The 20336-nt window shown below is 39.8% G+C and overlaps 3 protein-coding genes across 8 annotated transcripts in view; all 3 read right to left on the reverse strand.

Moving 5' to 3' along the window:
- Positions 1-1140: 1140 nt before the first annotated feature.
- Positions 1141-7695, reverse strand: grk1a (G protein-coupled receptor kinase 1 a). The gene is made up of 7 exons (XM_043246791.1): positions 6994-7695; positions 5168-5295; positions 4528-4685; positions 4249-4332; positions 3724-3848; positions 2917-3118; positions 1141-2074 (listed from the first exon to the last, which is right to left on the reverse strand). The coding sequence occupies exons 1-7, from the start codon at positions 7693-7695 to the stop codon at positions 1782-1784; spliced, it is 1692 nt and encodes a 563-aa protein (XP_043102726.1). The 3' UTR covers positions 1141-1781.
- Positions 7696-9367: 1672 nt separating this feature from the next.
- tfdp1b (transcription factor Dp-1, b) lies at positions 9368-17905 on the reverse strand. 2 transcript variants are annotated; one of them, XM_043238391.1, is made up of 12 exons: positions 17752-17905; positions 16224-16293; positions 15467-15533; positions 14617-14726; positions 13796-13905; positions 13009-13171; positions 12033-12179; positions 11888-11956; positions 10995-11146; positions 10740-10903; positions 10482-10536; positions 9368-9905 (listed from the first exon to the last, which is right to left on the reverse strand). In XM_043238391.1, the coding sequence occupies exons 2-12, from the start codon at positions 16233-16235 to the stop codon at positions 9773-9775; spliced, it is 1182 nt and encodes a 393-aa protein (XP_043094326.1). In that variant the 5' UTR covers positions 16236-16293; positions 17752-17905; the 3' UTR covers positions 9368-9772. The 2 variants fall into 2 exon arrangements, with proteins under 2 accessions (XP_043094326.1, XP_043094332.1); XM_043238397.1 differs by having other exon boundaries at positions 17730-17904.
- Positions 17906-18786: 881 nt separating this feature from the next.
- tmco3 (transmembrane and coiled-coil domains 3) overlaps positions 18787-20336 on the reverse strand; it is a 10777-nt gene continuing 9227 nt past the window's right edge. For 2 of the 5 annotated variants that reach the window (XM_043238347.1, XM_043238339.1), the window contains 2 exons: positions 20050-20199; positions 18787-19297 (listed from right to left, as the gene is read on the reverse strand). In XM_043238347.1, coding sequence (XP_043094282.1) covers positions 19184-19297; positions 20050-20199 — 264 coding nt within the window. In that variant the 3' untranslated portion in view covers positions 18787-19183. Of the gene's footprint in view, positions 19298-20049; positions 20200-20228; positions 20335-20336 lie in introns of those variants that run through there. The other 3 variants (XM_043238363.1, XM_043238355.1, XM_043238377.1) reach the window with 3 other exon arrangements.

A 20336-nucleotide genomic window follows, 5' to 3' on the forward strand; every position in this document is an offset into this window, starting at 1 on the left:
TCATTGGACGGCGCTCCTTGCGCATGCGCAGATCAACGGCCGCCTGTTTTTAAAAGAGAACTCATTTGAATATGCATGAGCGTGGATGACGCGTCACGAGGATCACGTTTGGTTGGACTTTTTCCATTTTGGAGTAAAATGCGTGACAGAGAGCCTCGAAATGAACCCAAATATGACAGGAATTGTCTTTAAATCAACTTTGTTTTTTTCAAAACACACAGACATCCGGAGCTGAGGTGTATTTATGGCAAAACATTTATTTGAAATCATAATCATGAGAGCTATCACATTATTCAAAAGGATGATTTGTTCCTCAATGACCGGTGCGACCTAAAGACATTTACAGCTTTTTACATTAATAAAAATTGGGATTTCAAAAAGTAGAGCTACTGGTGTCTTTGCTAGGGCACTTAGAAAGCGATTCATGCACAGAAGCATCTTTGTGTTCATGGCAACGATGGCAGGACTAGTCAAAAGCACCTGACTACTCTCTAACCCGTTAACCGATCGCTCGTACTGTGAACCATCAGGCTCATTAAACACAACCAATCAAGGCATTCATTAAAGCAATTCAAATAATCCACTAAAACCAGACGAAAACATGGAGTTCAGGATGAAAAGAGCTCAAAATGCACTGAATTATGAATTCAGACGTACTGTAGAAAGTTTACACATGCAATTGATTATAAACACATACAAAGACAATGTTCAGTTTTGGAGTGTTAATAAAACATTTGTGAATAATTTTGTCAGTATTTACTCAAAAACAGATGCTCATAAGCGCTAATGAAATAACATAATTTAATAATGTAGCATGATTCATAAACAGCTGGTAATTTTTGACCAGAATCCCACAAAACGATAAGGAAGCTGTTAAAGTCTGTGTGAGTAAACTCAGAAAGATTGAATACGATGCAATAAAATTTTTTGTGAAAATAACCAGAACGCAAAACTCAACACTGCAGAAAAAGAAGCTTATCTTACTTAGTATTTTTGTCTTGTTTCTAGTCAAAATATCTAACAATATTCAAAATAAGATGCAATCACTATATAAGCAAAACAACTCAATATATTTATTATTTTTCCAGGAAAAAAATAAAGTGTAAATAAAGTGTAGTTTAGAAAACTTCATTTAGACTAAAATCTTGCATCATTTTGCTTATCTAATGACTGCATATTAATTTAAGAATTGTCGAATGTTTTGACTGGAAACAGACAAAAATCCTAAATACTTTTCCGCATTTTACTTCGTTATTACCGACTGAGCTTTATGGATGTCAAAAGAAAGACTGCAAAGCATTTGGCTCTTCATTCTTTCCTCATCCCTAGATATTCTGTCTCATTCAGCTCTGTTTTAAAGCCTAAACGCTAAAGTGCTTGAACAGAACGCTGGCTGCTCAATAAACTCTTTATTAATAAGATCAATAATCACTAATAAACACGCTTCACCCTGAGCTCCTAGAATCATTTCTGGAAACAGACAACAATACACCGTATACATGCCAAAAATCATTAAGATATCAAGTAGAGATCATGCTCTATAAAGATATGTCGTAAATGAGTAATATGCACGGCTAAGAACTTAATTTGGGCGAATTTAAAGGTGATTTTCTCAATTTTTTGGCTCCCTCAGATTCCAGAGTTTCTAATAGCTGTATCTGAGACAGATACCGTCCGATCACAAACCAGACATCACTAGAGAGAGGGTTTATTCAGCTCTCGGGTGAACATGACAGGTGTGGTGCTGGTGAAGCGGCTGAAGCCCAGAGTTCAGGGTGGTGTTACGAGACGCAGCAGGTGGAGGACTTGGGCGGCTGCTCCAGGATGGACTCTCGGCGCAGGTCGTTGGGCACCGTGCCGTTCGGGCCCCACACGTTCAGCTCTCCGTAGATGCCCGTCTCGATCATCTCCTCCTGCCAGGGGATGGAGATGTTTCCTGACGCGAACTCATCGAAGAACGTCTTGTCGTCGTCCTCCAGACAGACGCCCTTCACCGTGGAGAACGCGCCCACGTCGTCCAGGTTCTTGGCGTAGACCGTCTTTGAGTCGGGAACGAACGGAGGAGGCAGAATCCCTGTAGAGAGCGGCGTGGGGTTAGGGCACTCAGAAGACAAGAAGCGTTTCTTCAAAAATACAGTCAAAATTGGAAATATTATTGTAATTTAAACCTGTGTTTTCTCTGTGAATGTGTGTTAAAGTGTCATTTATTTCTGTGACTTTCAGCATCATTTCTCCAGTCTTCAGCGTCACGTGATCTTCAGAATAATATACTGATTTACTGCTCGAGAAACATTCGTGATTATTATCGATGTTGAAAACTGTTTTGCTGCTCAATATTTTTGTGGAAACTGTGATGCATTTTATTTGTCAGGATTCACAGATGAAGAGAAAGTTTAATTGACATTTAATTGAACCACAAATATTTTCTTACATTATAAATGTCTTTACTACAGCTTTTGAATAAAAGCATCTTAATTTGAATAAAATATAACAAAAACACTGAGATCATGTGACACTGAAGACAGATATTCACAGAAAACACATAGAAAACCTATAATAAATATTTAACATTTTCTGATGAAATAAATGCCGCCTCTGTGACTTTATTTAAATCCATCAGAGTTTCTGGAGCACAGAATAGACAACAATACACTGTAAGGGACAAAATTATCAGTTTTTCTTTTATGACAAGAAATGGATGAGATATTAAATAAAGATCATGTGACATGAAGACATGCTGTAAATTTTCTACTGTATTTGTGATTAGTAATATGCATTCATTTGGGCAACTTTAAAAGTGTTTTTGTCAAAATGTATTTCCTGACAAATACTGTCATGGAAAGATCTCTGTTATTTGTGGCCCAGGGTGATGTTTTTTTGTTTGATCAGTAGTGTGGAGTTAGACGCTCTTCTCACCGGCGTCGAGTTTCCTCCAGTTGATTTCGCTGAAGAAGGGATGCGCTCGCAGCTCGTCACACGAGCCGTTCTTGAAGCCCAGTCTCTTGTCCACTTCTTTAGCCAGCAGACCCTCACAGATGGACTTGGCCTTCTCACTGAAGGTCTCTGGGTAGGTCACCGGGTCGTTCAGGATCCGTTTCTTCACCTCTTTATTCTCCACCTGACGAACAAAGAGTGTTTGTGAACACAACGACAGAGAAACAAACCAACAGAACCGTGTGTAACCGAGCAGCTGACGGCAGCCATTGACTTCCACCGTGATTTGTTTTGCATACTATGAAGGTCTTTTATACACTATTTTGTGCGTTTGTTAGCTGAAAGGAACTCATACAGGTTTGAATCGATTTGAGGGCGAGTGAATACTGACAGGTTTATCCCTTAAAAACTAATCTGACCAGAAGGTGGTCAACAAACCAGTCCAGGAATCATCTTCAGGAAATCTACGTTCACATTTAAGCTGTTACATTTACATTTAAAAGTTCAAGTGTTTTTACTTATTTAATGTTAAGTAAATAAAATATTACAACAGAAATAAAACAGAGATCATATTGTTATTGTTCCATTCTTCTTCGATTTGTTTCTGTAAGATGCGCTAAAATAAGAGTAAGAATAAACCTAGCAGATGTAAATTAAAATGAATTCAACTGAATCTAAATGAAATAAAAATCTTGAGCATTCTAAAAAAGCTACAGTCGAGTTATATTTAGAAGAAGGCCCTGCACTTTCTCTCGCTGCAAGAAAAAGCACGCATCTGCTGAAGATCACCTTCTCTCCTCGAGTCCTGAAGGGTCCTTTAGCAGCGATGAACTCGTACAGCGTGACCCCGAGAGTGAAGTAATCTACTGAGTAATCATATTCTTCACCCTTGAGCAGCTCCGGGGCCATGAACCCTGAAAACACACACACACACACACACACACACACACACACACACACACACACACACACACAGACACACACAGCACACACACACACACACACACACACACACACACACACAGACACACAGACACACACACACACACACACACACACACACACACACACACACACACACACACACACACACAGCACACACACACATTACATTAGCACTCATGAGCCAATATCAACCTGCTTATGTTTCACTACAATAATGTAATACTTAATACTCAGTCTTGTTTCCAGTCCGAATATCTAAAAAAGTTACCTCTTCAGATACTTATTTAGACACTAGATAAGCAAATTGACATGTTTCGTTTGTTTCTGGTATATATGATGGTTGAGATATTCTTGAGTTTTGGTTTTCACCTGGAGTTCCAGCGTATCCTTTGGTTTTGAGCTGGTCATCTGCGAGCTCCAAAGCCAGCCCGAGGTCAGAGATACGGACATGACCTGAAAACACCAGCGTGTGTGAGCGAAACCAGCCAGAGGTCTCAAACTCTACAATTTTCTACGTTTGTTAGATAATCTTTTGCTCACCGAGCCTGCGGTATTATTGGGAAATATTTGTATTAATTAACTGCTTTCTATTTTAATATTATTTATTGCAGATTTTTGTTGATGAGGGGTGCACTTCAGCGGGTTCACCTTCATTATCTAGCAGAACGTTTTCTGGTTTCAGGTCTCTGTAGATGATTCTCTTCTGGTGAAGATGCTCCAGGCCTTGAATGATCTGAGCAGCATAATAACACGCTCTGGCTTCAGAAAACCCTGGGTTATTCTCATCCACGTTATAGATGTGGTACCTGCAAAAGAACACAGTTATATAATAAAATAACCTGCGAAATAAAATAAAATGTGAAACCAGCAATCACAACGGGGCAATGACCATCATCAAAAGAACACTACATCACAGCCATTTCAGGTCTACTGGGTCAAAGGTTACGAGGAAACTTCATTTTAGCACTAAACCTCCAGGTGACGTTGTAACAAAGACATCCGAACAGCTGAAAGAACAGGCGTGATACAAGCAATCAGCGATTTCATTGAGTTCAAAACACATGCGTTTGAATTTCTGATATCTATGTGATTCATCGTATCAGAAGCGTTCTAAAGACTGTCTGCACCAGTTCTGGTGAGGATCGGATAAACTTTGTGGGAAGAGCGGCTGAAATGGTTTTGCTCTAAATCAGTCACTACAGGCCAAAGACGCCCAGAAAGACATCTGGATAGGACACAAGTCACAATAAAGAATGGTTTTGATTGGTCACGTGTGTGTGTGACTCACCTCAGGTCTCCTCCGTTCATGATGGTCATCACCAGACACAGCTCTGTTTTGGTCTGGAAGGCGTAAGCCAGCGTCACGATGAATCTACTGTGAACTCGAGCCAGGATCCGTTTCTCCACCATGGCGCCCTGTCAGAACATTTACTTTCATGTTGATGTCAATCCTTTGGTTATATAACGAAAGTACAGTGAAAGTTTAATTTGAAAAATTATGCATTTTCTCAATTTCTGTGACTACACTGTATATAAAAGAATCACAGCACAGTAATCTGTCAACGGACGATGTTTTCTTTGCATGTAACTACGAATGACTCATCTGTGGACTCACAATGGACAGTGTTCAACATTTACACACAAGGACACGCGTACGGTCAGTATCATCTCCAGGGTTCTTCCTGTCCAGGATTTCCATAACAAATCTGTTCCATAATTAAATGTGTTGGAGTTGCATTTCATAATGAGCTGAAGGCCAAAGCGCTAAAGCTTCATTGGCTCTAATGCTGCCGCTGGTCCACAGCGCCGTTCACTCGTCTGACCGATGCTTACAGACACGCCAAACACTCAAACATGTGCACATCTGATCAATACTGACGAAAAATGAAGAGGAATATGTTGCTCTGCTGCACTCTGCGTGCTTTATCATTACCGGGGGTTTTCTGACTTTACAGAAATCCATCAACAGTCCAAAGCTGATAGAAGCATCTCATTTTAAATGTTTGGTCATTTCATCATTGTGATCTAAAATGTTTTGTTGGAGTGAAGCGCTAATAAAGCATATTACCCGCAGTAAAGCCTTCACCTTCATCATCAATGTCACGTCTGAGCTGCTTAATCGCACAAAACCAACATGTCAATCAGGATCCACATCCTGTTATCTAAGTGTTACCATTACTAGACCTGCAATACAAATATATTAGTCTGGACAAAAAGAGGAAAACTTGCCATTTGTGCCTTAAAAGGTTTTTCTCAGGGGTTTGCTTTTACCTTTACAAGCGACCGCCCAGTTGAATTTATTGGGTTCAAAACGCGCGCTTTTAGATTTCCCGTATCTCTGTGATTTATTTTATGAGTAATGTTCTAAAGACTATCTGCACCAAATTTGGTGAAGATTAGATAAACTCAAAGCAGAAAAGCAGCTCAAATGTGACCTCGGAGCACAAAACCAGACATAACGGTCAATGTTTTGAAACTGAGATTTACAGAAGAATAAAGCTTTCCAGTGAAGTGGTTTTTTAGGATAAGACAATATTTGGCTGAGATTTGAGCTATTTGAATCTGGAATCTTGTCTAAAAGAAGTTCTTGGCCGTGCATATTACTAATCAAAAATGACATTTTGATATATTTGAAGCAGGAACATGATCTTTACTTAACATCCAAGAAAATTTGATTATTTTGACTCATACAATGTATTGTAGTCTGCTGTGCTCCAGAGACACATTTGTGCCTAAAACTTTCTTAGTTTGCACTTTTATAAATTGAATTGTATGTATAAATTTCAAATGTCTATGATTTATTTTATTAGCAATGTTCTAAAGACTGTCTGCACCAAATTTGGTGATGATCAGATAAACTATGAGAAGAACAGCTCTAATAATTTCTACAAGTCAAAGACTCCCAGAAAAAAATTTAAACGGTATATATTTAGCCATTTCAGACTAAAAGTGCTAATAATCGTTTAACACCACTAAATCCATTTCAACCCTATTAACTTTACATTTCAATTATTTGAACAGTAACTAACTCTTCATTCCATCAGTAGTAAGTCCTTTGGATGTCAATGTTGTCAAGAAAGATCATCAAGCAAAGGCACTGAGCAGCTTTCATACCTCATAGCCTTTCCTTTTCTTCAGCCTCTTCTTGTTGAGCTTCTTGCAGGCGTACAGCTTCCCCGTGGCCCTCATCTGACAGGCGGACACTTCTCCGAATCCACCCTTACCCAGAACACGGAAGTCCAGGAACCAGTCCTCGCCTACGGGCTGCATCTCCAGCCACTTCCACTGGAGGAACCGCTTAAAATACATGGTCTCTAGATAGAAGGTGAAGGGAACCTCTTTGAGGAAGTCGAAAACACTGAGCAGGATCTGCACAAACAGGTCGTCCGCCGCCTCCTCGTGCCGCTCCTTCACCTTGGTGATGTCGTTCTCGGGTAAAAAGGGGCAGAAGTGCTTGGCCGAAGGCTCCATGTAGCGCTGGAGGATTTTGGCAGCTTTCTGAGCTCGGTCTTTATCCTCGGCGGTGTCGTACGCCTCAACGTCCTTCCAAAGGCGACAAGGGCCCTTATACTCGTTGGTGGTTTCCAGAAACTCTTGAAAGAGTCTCTTGCCGATGGGTTGCTCCACGCAGATGCTCTTGAACTGCAGATCCAGAGTTTCTCTCAGACCTTCGCACACCGTGATGTGGGGCAGCTTGAGTTTGGCATGGTACTTCTTGTCTCGGTTGGCCGCCGGGTTGGCCGTGCCGTCGAAACTGCCACGGGCCGAGATGTATGCCGAGTTGGCCACCACCGTGGTCAGGCCACCGATGTCCATAGCGAGGCGAGGGAGCTAAACCGAGACTTTCAGAGTGAAAAACTAAATGAGATCGGCAGCCGAAGGGTTACAGCGAGAGCATTGGAGCTCAGCGCCGTGAGACTGGTCCTCAACGGAGAAGACGTGTGGGAATAGATCATGAGACGCTGAGGAACGGACAGTGACCGACGGACCCAGCACGACGTCTTGAGTCTGATGGTCAAAGTGAACGATAAGCCATGCAACACACACACACACACACTCTCAGTCAGATCCTCCTGACTCAACACCTTTCATAAGACTTTATCCTCCATAATAACTCCATAATACCTTCCTCAGGTTAACACCTCTCACTGTGGAGAACCACAATGACACTCCAGACATCCCATAATTCAGAGTTCAGAATTACTTCATCAAACGACTCGAACACAAATGTGTTTCTGGAGCCCAGAAGTCATCAGAGCTCAGGTGTGTTTGTAGAAATAGACAACAATACACTGTATGGGTCAAAATGATTCGTACTTCTTTTATGCCAAAAATCATTAGGATATTAAGTAAAGATCATGCTCCAGATTTTTTTGTAACTCTCCTACCACTAATATATCAAAACTTCATTTTTGATTAGTAATATGCATTGCGAAGAACATTTGGACAACTTTAAAAGGTATTTTCTCAGCATTTCAATTCCAGATTTTTTTAAATAGTTGCATCGCAGACAAATGTTGTCTGATCATAACAAACCAGACATATTTATGTCGCAGTAACTATTTTATGGTGCAGTTCTGCAGAACACGTGTCTGAACACATACCGCTGCTTGATTTTTATTTTCCACTGCAAACTGATTAACGTTGCAAAGTCAAATGTCTAAAATGTGAAAAATACTGCACTCTTTTTATTTCTCCAGAAGCGTCTCTCAAAGATGTGTTTGCCTTCTGACACACCAAGCAAGAAAAGCCGGATGAAGACGATCAGCAGTATTCTGACTGGCAAAAGAGGCTCATATCCTGCAGGTAAATCCCAGCAGGTCATCAAAGTCATTAGCTGGTCAAGATGGGTGATCTGTTCAGCTACCAGTCGGTTATGTTGGTTAGAACCAAGCTGCTGAGATCTACAGGCCAGCTCGACTTTAATCTGTTCCATTAGAGGATCGGAAAAAGTGAAGGGTCTGGAAAGAAACGTCTTAGGAGGGGTTTCCATTTGCTAAGTTAGCATTGTTTGGCTAATTCAGTTTCAATAGGAATCCACAATGTGCAGATTTCTCACATTAACCGGCAGAAAGCTTTCATTAATGCCATTAATATTCAACAAGAACAATAAAACGTTTGCAGGATTGGGGTTTATCGCAAATTAAACGATTGGAAGCTTTTTAAAAATCTTTGTATGAAGATGTTTTTCATATCAAAAATTATGAAGACAAAAACTTCAGTTACTTAAGGATTAAATAGATATAAAATATACATTTAATGTAAATATACACTTAAAGGCTAAGAAGGAAAGACATCTTCCTTCTGATTGTACTGAACGTAACAGATAAGAGATCAGTTATTTGACATGAAGACAGTTATATGAATCATATTGAGCCCATTTTTCTCAATCGTTTGAATGAGGTTTGATATTTTTGCTAATGATCGTATACTAAAGTTACTTCACATCACTCGAACACACAAAAAACACACACACACACACAAAGCATATAAATCATCCTTTGAGTTTAATTACTATACATGAATAAGAAAAGTATATTTCTTTAGTATTTGTTACATTGTACAAAAAAGGCTGGCCGTGGAGTTGTTGATCTCATGTTTATAAAGTCTGTCACGGCAAACGTCCAAAACAAGCTCCGATATCAAAAATAGCTGCCTATGAGAGCGAATCGCAACAAAACCATAGAAAAGTTCAGCCTCGGAGAACAGGAGTTTCTTCAAAAGTAGCCCTGAAGGAAGAGCCGCCAGCAGGAGCAGCAGCACAAAGACGATCATTCCAGCTTATCTGCCCATAAGCTACTGAAGATAATAGACTGAGCTGAAGAATTATGGGAAGCATTTGAGGGAATCCTTACAGCAGGATCACAATATGGAGTTTCACTCAGGATCGGTCCTAATCGTCCTCGTCCTCCTCAAAGTCCTCTTCGTCCTCCTCGTCTTCCTCGTCCTCCTCCATGTAGGACGTGGGCGTCTCCACCCTGGAGCTGCTGTGGTGCGAGCCGTTGGAGCTGGACGCCCCGCGCTCGCTGCAGACACACACAAACACTGAAACTAACCAACACTTACATGATCTGCTTCCTATTTGAACACGTACTTTACTTCTGAGGAGCGCGGCTTTACTCCAGTCTTCAGAAATCTAATGTTCTAGTTTGCTACTTTGCCAAAACTATTACCATCATTAGTATTATAAAATATATAGGAATTTTTTTCAGGTTTCTTTGATGAACAGAAAGTTCAGAAGAACATCATTTCCCTGAAACAGAACTCTTTTGTACTATTACAAATGTCTTCATCATAGCTTCATCATTTGATCCATTTTAAGCATCCTTGCTAAATAAAAATATTAATTTCTATAATTTATAGCACTAATTTTTTACTGTCGTCTTCCTTAATGTATATCTGGGGGGAAAAAATCTCTTAAATGTTTGCATTTCAAAAATAAATTGGAGTAGAACAGAACTCTCTGAAATAATTTTGGTGCGTTAATATCAACAATTCTGCAATAGTTCAATTTCAGACCAAATATTTGACCTCTTGCGTCGCTTTTAAATGTCAACAAAACAATGCAGACATCAAGTGTTTTGAGATCATGTGATACTCACGTGGCCACATGAGACAGCTCTCCGATCAGCTGGTTTATGGCACCCTGCGCCATTTCTACAAGATCACAACACATCGGTTTTCACTCATGAAGATGAGCACACGCACGCACACACACAGACACACACGCACACACACACACACACTCACGCACACACACACACTCACGCACACAGACACACACGCACACACACACACACTCACGCACACAGACACACACGCACACACACACACACACGCGGCGCGCTGGAGACACACACCTGAGACGGGCTGCAGGGCTTTAGGGACGAGGGTCCTGGCGATCTTCAGCTGCTCGGGGCTGCAGCGGCCCGACTCCAGACCGAACGCCATGCCCATGCGCTTCAGCACCTCCACGTCATCGTGGATCTCAAACATGCTGTCGAAGTTGAAGAGATACTCGAACCTGCCAGACAGGAGCGCATTTATTAGATTTGATAGTGTTACCTGGGGAAGCTACTCTCCCTGTGTTTGTGGTCTCTGATCTCTGATCTCACTTGTCGTTGGAGATGCTGCAGTCGATGACGGTTCTCTTGCTGGTGTTGATGATGATGAAGGGCAGGTGGATGACTGTGTTCAGGGGCGGAGCTCTCTTACTCTGCTGCTCCGCCTCACGGTTACGCTGCACCAGCTTTTTAAAGGCGATTTGCTGCAGATCAAGAGAAATCATCATCATCATCAGGAGAACTCAATCGTTACACTGGAAAATCAAGACATTTGCTTTCATTTTTCCAAACAATAAATACATTTCAGACAAAGAAAAACTACATAAATAATGGTAACACTTTACAACAAGGTGTCAATCAATCAATGACTTTTATTTAACACAATCAAACAGAAGAATATGATGATAGAGATGTTATGAGGAACTCTATATTCACTAGAAATGAAGTGATTTTAGGAAACAAACACATAAAACGATCATAAAATGACAGTAAATCATTGTTTGTTCATGTTAGCTCACGGCGCATAACTAATGTTAACAAACACAGCTCCACAATTTAATAATGTATTTGTAAAAGCTGGAACTAACATTAACTATTAATAAATGATGAAGTATAGTTAACGTTAACTAACGATGACTAATGAACCTTACTGGAAAGCGTTACAATCGATTTAAATTAAACAATAACACTATCCAAAAAACTAAATAAATGTAAAATATGTCTGATAAAAGTGCACTGTTCAAATGGGTTTTATTGTCCTTATATATTGTTATTATTATATTTCCCAAACCAAATGCACTTACATTAAAGTCATACACATGCTCTTTTTTTAATAATAATGTGTGTGGAGCTGAAAAAGCCTCCCGTCACTGATCTTTCTCTGTACACACGGCCTATATAACCCGAGGAGCTGACGGGGACAGACAGGAAGTGATGCGATGTACCTGCAGTATGAGTTCCTGCAGCTGAGACTGCTTGTGTTTGATTCTCTCCACTCGTCTCTGTCTCTCAGCCTTCAGGACAGAACAGAACAGAACAGGTTCAGAGGCGGTCCTCAACACAAACCCGAGAGAAAGGCAGAGCGCTGACCTCCAGGTCCTGACACTCCTGAGCAGAGTTGGTGGGAAACCCGATCCACTTGATCTCCTTCTTGTCTTTGGAGATGATGTTCATGGCCATCAGGACGTTGAGCGCGTCGTAAACCCGTCTCCGGATGTTCTTCTGATCGTACACGTGCTGGAAGACGAACATCATTCATCAAGAATCAACACCACACTGTTTTATATCTTCAGACTCTTCAGGGATGATTTACTAGATAGCAGGAGGTTTTCTGAGAATATTACTCACTTTTTGTTCCTTTTTTTTAATTTCTGCCAATGGGGTGAGAAAAATCATCTTAAATAACCTTAGGCTGAACAACATTAGTTTTCTTTCCCCACCGGCAGATCTTTGAACTTGTTTTACACAAAAAATGTTTTTATATATAACTCATACGTCTCAATTTTTAGATATTTATTACTGCTGTCAAACTATTAATCAGAAAAGTGTGTGCTGTGTATATTATACATAAAGACTTTATTATATATTTATAAATTATATCATATATATTTTTAATATATAAACATGACATTTATCTTAAAATACACATGCATGTGTTTGTATTTATGTATGCATAAGAAACATAGACAGTACACAAAACTTATTTTGGATGCAATTAATCGTTTGACAGCACTAGTATTCATACAAGAACACAAAAAAATACTAAGGAAGAAAATCATTTTTGCCGTTCAATATAATAGGGGTGCGGTGCAAAAATGCGTTTCTTTCATAGATGTATTTTATATCTAAAAATGGTTTAAGACGAGGAAAAATGGTTGTCCTGTTTTCAGAAAAAAGCCCAAGATCATTCTGCTCCTCGGCTGGCGGCTGAAACACGAATCACTCGACATCTTCTGACCCCACGGGAAGATTAGTCTGCTCATTTAATTAACTCCTGACAGAAGCAGCAGGAGCCAGCACATGACAGGAAGTGTGACAGGAAGTGAGCGTGAGGCTCTGGACGCACCGCGTCGTTCGGGGAGATGTTGTTGTCTCCGGAGCTCAGCTCGGCCACCAGCTCGTCCGCCACCTCGTTGTAGGACGTCACCACTTTCTTCTGCACCTTCTCACACACCTTCATGGAGAAATGCCGCAAGCCCTTCCCGCTCTTATCCCCCTTCCTGCTGCGCCTGCCGGAGACCACAGGAGGATATGACATCATCACCGCATCGGCAAGCTAACAAAACTTCTCTGACGTTATTCAAACTACTTTCTCAAAAAATCGTAATATTAAAAACATCAAAAATATAACGTATGATAAGCAGTTCTGTCGTGAGCCTGTCAAGAGATTTTCACCTGTGTTTTCTTCAGAATACTGGAAAGAAAACATTCAAAACACTTAAACGTTTCTTTTATAGCACTTCATCTGTTATTAATTTGATCTGCTTTAGTAGCTCGGACACCAAACTTTACATTTTCATTCCTGAAGGTTTTTACAGAGGGATTCGTTCATGTAGAAAACGCCTGAACATTTTATTCCCCCCAAAATTTGAAAATATGCCGTTGTCTGTCTGCTCAGTGTTTTCTGAATTATAGCGTAAAATTTAGCAAGAAATTTCAATCTGACTTGATCTTCAACTTGTTAAGAAAAGCAATAACTACTTATCTGCAGCATCTCGCCTTCAAATGTTTCCTAATTCACTTATTAATAGACCAGCTGTTCTCTCACACTGTTTTGTTTAGTTCAGAATCGTGATCTCTCTCTGAGGTTTATCCCAATCAATTAATCCAGGTTATGGTTATGGTTAACTAACCCGGTGGACCAGGGCGAGGTCTCCTGGGTCTGGAGGTGTGTGGTTGGTGTGTGTGGGCTGGTCAACAGGAGACCGGCGGGAACGCTGCTCCTCTGAGGAGTGCCTATCACCTGAAGAAACAGAGACACACTCATCATCATCATCATCATCATCATCACCACGGTGATTCAGGCACACCTGAGCTCATCTACCTGTGTGTGAGAATACAGAGATGCTAAAAGATGAGTTTTGAAAACGCTCTGCTTGGAAAAGTGCTTTATTCACAAATGTTTTGTGTGATATTCCAATTGTGTATAAGTTTAATTTGTAACTCTGGGTGAAAAATGGGTTGAAAATGACTTGAAAACTTACTGAAACAACTAGAGACCAGTTGCATAACCATTTTAACACTGTCTTGTTAACTAGTTTGACCAACTAGTAGTTGCCAAGGGGTATTCAGAAAGCTCTTCCAATACAAATAAGACCATCTACCTTTTCATAATTTAAAAAAAGTAAGGAGGAGTCTTGTAAAAGTAGTCCACTTGTACCCTCGTAAGACCCCCTCCTCATAAAAACACTTTTTCATTGGATCCGAGGAAATCTCACAGGTGACACGTTTTGATCCCAAAAAAGTGAGTTGTCACAGAAAGGTGAGGAGTGTGCATCTCTGATAATAGGATGATGAGGAGAGTAATCCTGCTGACTGCAGCGCTCTGAGATCCGCTTTAACGCTCTCCCGGGTCACCTCACACAATGTTAATGGAGGGCTTATCGCCACGGAGACGGTGGGTCACGTGACTCCAGAGCAGGTAAACATGGCGTGTTGATGGTGAGCGTCTTACCACGTGTGGTAGCATGCTAGCGCCTGCAGCCGTGAGCGTTTTGGGCAGAATCTGTTTGACCGCAGAGACTGAGGCCGGGTGAACGGTCAGGAAGGACAGAACCCCTGCAGCTGCGCAAACACACACACACACACACACACAGATGAACACGTGTTTTAATCACAGCGACCCCTGCAGGTCAGAACACAACTAACTCATTAGCAAGCAGACAGTTTACAGCAAAACAGCTACAATAAAGAGCAAAAACAAGCTTAACGTGCTTTCATGAATTCTAAATAATGAGTCATTTGAGATGAACTAAGAAAAGGAATATTAACTATTAATACTATTAAACTATTAATATTTTTTATGTTGGTTAACAATGCTTTTTTTGTTCACCAAAGCTGCATTTATTTGTGCAAAAACATGAAATATTATAGTAATTTAAAATAGAAATCTTCTGTAACATTAGAAATTTTAACATTTGATCAATTTAATATGTCACTGATGAATAAAAGTTAAAAGTAAAAAAAACAAACCACCTTACTGACCCCAACCTTGGTGTTTTGTTGTGGTTTACTCGTAACTGATTTGACCAAGAACTAGTTAACTGCTCGATACAGAACAAATATAGAGTTCTTAAAACAGATACTCAATAAAAACTAAACGCTACACCATAAAACAAACACTACTGAACCATAAATTGTGAATTAATAAAAATAGTTTCTGAGAATTACATTAATCATTGAAGGTTAGTTCATAGTTCATTAAGTGATATTAAAAAGAAACAAATGATCTTATTTATGGATAAGACCCTTAGTGAATCGACTGTGGTTACCCATCATGCACTGAGCCGGCTGAGAGTACTCACGCTTCCCTGGACTCAGGTTCTGGTTCACAAACACCTTTATCTCTCCATTGGTTTCTTTGAGTCCGGCCTGAAGATCAGAGACAAGCGTGAGCACATGACCCTCCTCTAAAGCTTCTTGAAAATTAGAATGACCAAATATTACTGGAATCAATCACTAGAGATCTCTGGTGTCACCACAGATAAAAAAACTAAACCCTTAGAGATCTAATGAGAAATTAAATGTGCTAGTCTTGCAGTTTTGATGGTGATGTGTGTGTGCATGAAGAACCACACACACACACACACACACACACACACACGGGTTTCAGTTCAACATGAACAGCACGCTCACATGAATAACTAATAAAATAATCATCACTCTGTTTCTGTTATTTCATCCACACTTCTATGTGTGAGTTTTACATTTTCTTCCTTAAAGCTCAGTTCAGACTAAACATGTAAAATATAATTGCAAACAAAAAACAGAGTCTGTATTAAAGCAGCATCATTTTAGTATCGAGACACCATTATAGTCTTCATTAATCTTTTGAGGTTTTTTATTTGCACATTTTTTCATTTTAATATTATTACGATTTAGTACAGCTGTGGTTGACATAGTTTTTCACATTTTTATTTCAGTTATGTTCAACAACTAATTACAATCTTGGCAACTAGAACGTTCAAATGTGTTACTTCAAGTCAGAAAGGTGTTTTTAATGAGTTATATGAAACTCTAAGACGTTTGAGTGTGTAATCGTGTAATGCGTGTGATCCTCACATCTTTCGCCATGATGTACGTGTGATGACCGGAGCGAGCGGTCAGTCTTTGGTCAGTGACTGCAGTTCAGCTGAAAACACAAACAATACGGCAGACATGGCATTAAAACTCTCTGAAATGTTATTTTAGCACACGGTTTGTTTTAGTATATAGTTTCCACACACATCATGAACACTTAACCGTTCTCCCCGCCGTTCAGTGACAGCGAGGTCAGGGGCGGGAAACACCGGTGTCCAGCAGAGTTTAGCTCCAACCCTGAACACCTGACCCAGCTAACCGAGGTCTTCAGGGACTCTTTTCCTCGGAGTTAGAGCTAAACTCGGCAGCAGAGCGGCCCCCGAGGATCAACCCTGTCCACCCTGACCTCCTGCATCCCTACAGCTTATTCTCAAGATCTTTTGCTATATATATATATATATATATATATATATATTATACACACACACACACACACATTACTTAAACTGATTAGCTGTTTGCACTCCAATCTGCCAAGTGCCTTTATTTATATCTACCGTGCATATCTGCATATAATGGTATAGTTCTTATATATATATATATATATATATAAGCTGTCTGAGCGTTTAATCTTGTCATATTACTTTACTGACACTCTATTCTTTTATTTGATATTGTTAAGTTCTTTGAAACTTGACTACACACGTGTGTGTGTGTGTGTTTTATTCACATCTTATTGTCATCTGTGTGTGTTCTGGTGTGCCCAAACACACCTGGCAATGGCAGGGTTTTGTTAACAGCTATGGCACAATATTCTGAAAGAAAAACACTTCTCCTGAAGAAAGTACCGACCCAAACAACTTTCCTTCCAGCTGACGTCATCAGCCCCTTTTCATCTTCAGGCGGAATTTTAATGTAACGCGTTCACTTTATCACCCAATTAATTCCCAATCAATAGAAGAATCGTTCTTTTCTCTTTAACACGCAGACATTCGTCGTTGTGGTCTTACAAACAGGCCAAATAAACATCAGAAACTCGGACGAATGCTTTTGAGTTCGCCTTCAAACAAAGGAGAGATATTAAAAACACAGCCAGCTGATGATGAGGATACAGTAAAGACTACTGTACAAACACTACTAGTTAGTAGTGACTGAACTAATGACCGTGTGACCTACATTTGCTCAAAATGTGAATTTCCCAGCCATGCAAACTCGCGTACAGTCATGTATGAAGTTACATAACGCGTGTTAAACGCGCTCAAACCCACGTTTGTTAAATGAAGATAAATATTAATCGTCTGTAAGTGAATAACGCGCGCGCCGCAAACACAAACAAACAGAAGTCGCACTTTTCTGGCGTGTTTTTGTGTCGCGTGAACAGACGAGGCTTCCGTCCGAGCGAGTCCTCCTCGCGTCGCGCTGGAGACGCGTCGCTCGTTCCTCAGCAGATGACTGTTTATCGCGTTAGCTCGACGCGGCTACAGCTAAGCTAACCGAACCTAGCGAGCTAACGCTCACACACGACACCCAAACTTCATAAACACACACCGATCGTCGGCCTTCCTCTCACCTTCACCAGCCCGCTCACAGACGCGTCATATCTCGTCCGGATATGTACAGTTAGGTGGATGAAATCCGGATTTATCGCGCCAGAATCGGAGCGTCTGCGCGAGCCGCCTCACAGCAGTCAAACCGAGCTTGGCGGTGTCCCGTGAGGACGCGCGCTGATTGGATACGCGTGGTGTGACGTCAGCGCGCATTCACAACTCCGCACGTAAAGCGCCGAAATCCTCTGAACGTTTATTAATATCACAATACTTTATAATCACAAGTACAAAACTGCACAGTATTCGAACAACAGGACGAAATATTTCAAAAATAATACAAAGAAGAAAATTAAACTTAACGAAAGAACAAATAAATAAATAAATAAATAAATAATACAGCATAAAGCAGAGGGGCTTCTTTTTTATAGGCTGCATTCAGTTCGACCGAATCATTAAAGCAACGATTCATTTGTGAATCAAACATCACTCAGTCTGAACTTTTGTTATTAACCTGGTCAGATCCGTTTATGACTGTTATTACGCATATAACATATTATAACAGACATGATGACATTTCATAAAAGCCAGCGTCTTTTTTTAGCAAGCTGTGCCCTTTTATTTCAATGCTGTGAAAATATACACGTGGAAACATGTTAGAGATGAAGTCAAATGATAAATGATAATTCTGCGCATGCGCACACCTGACTGTATTGCGTTTGACTGACCTACAGTAGCATGGAAACACTTACACTGAGCGTACTTCAATATAGTACTAGATGAAAACCTTTTATAACTATCTATCTATCTGGGGTGCCTCAGGGCTCTGTTCTTGTACTACTACACTTCTCAGTCTACATCTATCTGTATATTTGGCTGCTCCTCTGTTGTGTAAGATTGTTTTAATATGCCACTGAAACACTGTTATTGTTCCTTCATCATCATCATCATCATCATCGCGTTTGTTCTTTTTCACCATGCATGTGTAAAATCACAACAATCTCTTATCTTTCTTTAAATAAAGAAATGCACAAATAAAGAAAACCCTCAACAACTGAAGCGAAGTTTGTAATTTGATTTTTTTAATCAACAGCCCAGAGAAATGATTCCAGTTAAGTCTATGATTAATTTAACTTAATAAAACTGCCACCTTGTGCTGAGACTTCAACTTCAGCACGAATCAGGACTGGATACGATCAAGCATCTTCAGTAAACTCATATATCTTATAAGAGGTGCATTATTTGGCTCATCTGCTGACATCGACTCATTTCAAGGCACAGAGTACACCGTTTGGTCGAATATAACACATTATAACAAACATGATAAAAGTCTTTCTTTAGCAAGCTGTGCCCTTTTCTTTCATCACTGTGAAAATATTTCATATATTCATTTTCCTGCCATTCTGTTTGTCATCAATATGATGCATTAAAGTGAGCGGGTCGTTAGCGTAAGGCAGCTCAGGTGAGCGGTTTCCTCTCGGCCCGCGGGACGCACTTGAGCGTAGCAGCTCTCCATAGGACCGGAGCGAGGAGGAGACTTAAAGTAGAGACACTGAGAACCAGCAGATACACCTGTGAGGAAGAACAGAGGAGTGAAGGAAAAAGAAGATTTCATTACTTTACAAGAAAGGGGGAAAAAATTAAATACGGAAAAATAAATATTAAAAGCATGGTCTTTTTCACAGATTTACTAAATAGCTAAAAGTTAAAACTATAGACATTTAAAACAAGTGCTGTCAAATAATTAATAACGATTAATTGCATTTAAAAAATGAAAGTTTTTGTTTAATATGCGTGTGTGTAGTGTGTATACACACACACACACACACACACACGTATGTATTTTAGAAAAACATGGTACAAATATTAAATACATATATATATATATATATATATATATATATATATATATATTTATTTATTAAATAAATACTTTATTAATATATATTTATATATAATGTTACAATATAAATGTATGTATAGAATACACATTCTAGAAATACAAATATATATTTATAAAAACATGTAAATATTTATATATACACATAGTACTTATGCATAGTACACACATTACACAAAAACTTTAAAAACAGAAAATATATATTTAAAAAAAAGTATCTCAATGATAATAAAAAATGTATTACTTTAGTATTGTTTATGTACTATTATAATTTTGTTTTTGGATTTTTTGATACCTTACACACAATACAGGAAAGATAAGACAAGGAAAAGGAAAATAACTATTATACGTTTATCTGTAATATTTAGAGTTATCTTTTATCCTGTCTGAATGAAGCCGGCCGAATCAGAATCAGATCACTGACCTCTCGAGAAATGATCCCGGCTCGACGCGCTCGACTGCCCAGAACCAAGGAGAACTCGCTGACCTGCGCCAGTCCGGCCGACACCAGCCAGCAGATGTGACGAGACTCCGGAGGAAGAACGGCCCACAGAACCACCACCGCCATCATGAACTGACCACAAAACACCAGACCGGAGTGAGACTCATGTCCACGGAGAGCTCAGGAGAAACGATGCACTCGCACCGAAGATCAGGATAAATGTGATTTATTTAGTCCTCTGGGAAACATGTAACTATCTTCTGTGGCCT

Source organism: Puntigrus tetrazona, chromosome 1, assembly GCF_018831695.1.
Source record: "Puntigrus tetrazona isolate hp1 chromosome 1, ASM1883169v1, whole genome shotgun sequence".
Lineage (NCBI taxonomy): Eukaryota > Metazoa > Chordata > Actinopteri > Cypriniformes > Cyprinidae > Puntigrus > Puntigrus tetrazona.

Coding starts and splice junctions, on each gene's coding strand:
- grk1a (XM_043246791.1), bottom strand. CDS start 7,695: ATGGACATCGGTGGCCTGACCACGGTGGTGGCCAACTCGGCATACATC. Junction 4,686..5,167: donor ATGAACGGAGGAGACCTGAG/GTGAGTCACACA, acceptor GTTCTTTTGCAG/GTACCACATCTATAACGTGG. Junction 3,119..3,723: donor TCAGGACTCGAGGAGAGAAG/GTGATCTTCAGC, acceptor TTTGTTCGTCAG/GTGGAGAATAAAGAGGTGAA.
- tfdp1b (XM_043238391.1), bottom strand. Junction 12,180..13,008: donor ACATCTCCCCGAACGACGCG/GTGCGTCCAGAG, acceptor TTCGTCTTCCAG/CACGTGTACGATCAGAAGAA. Junction 11,147..11,887: donor TGCAGGAACTCATACTGCAG/GTACATCGCATC, acceptor CTTGATCTGCAG/CAAATCGCCTTTAAAAAGCT.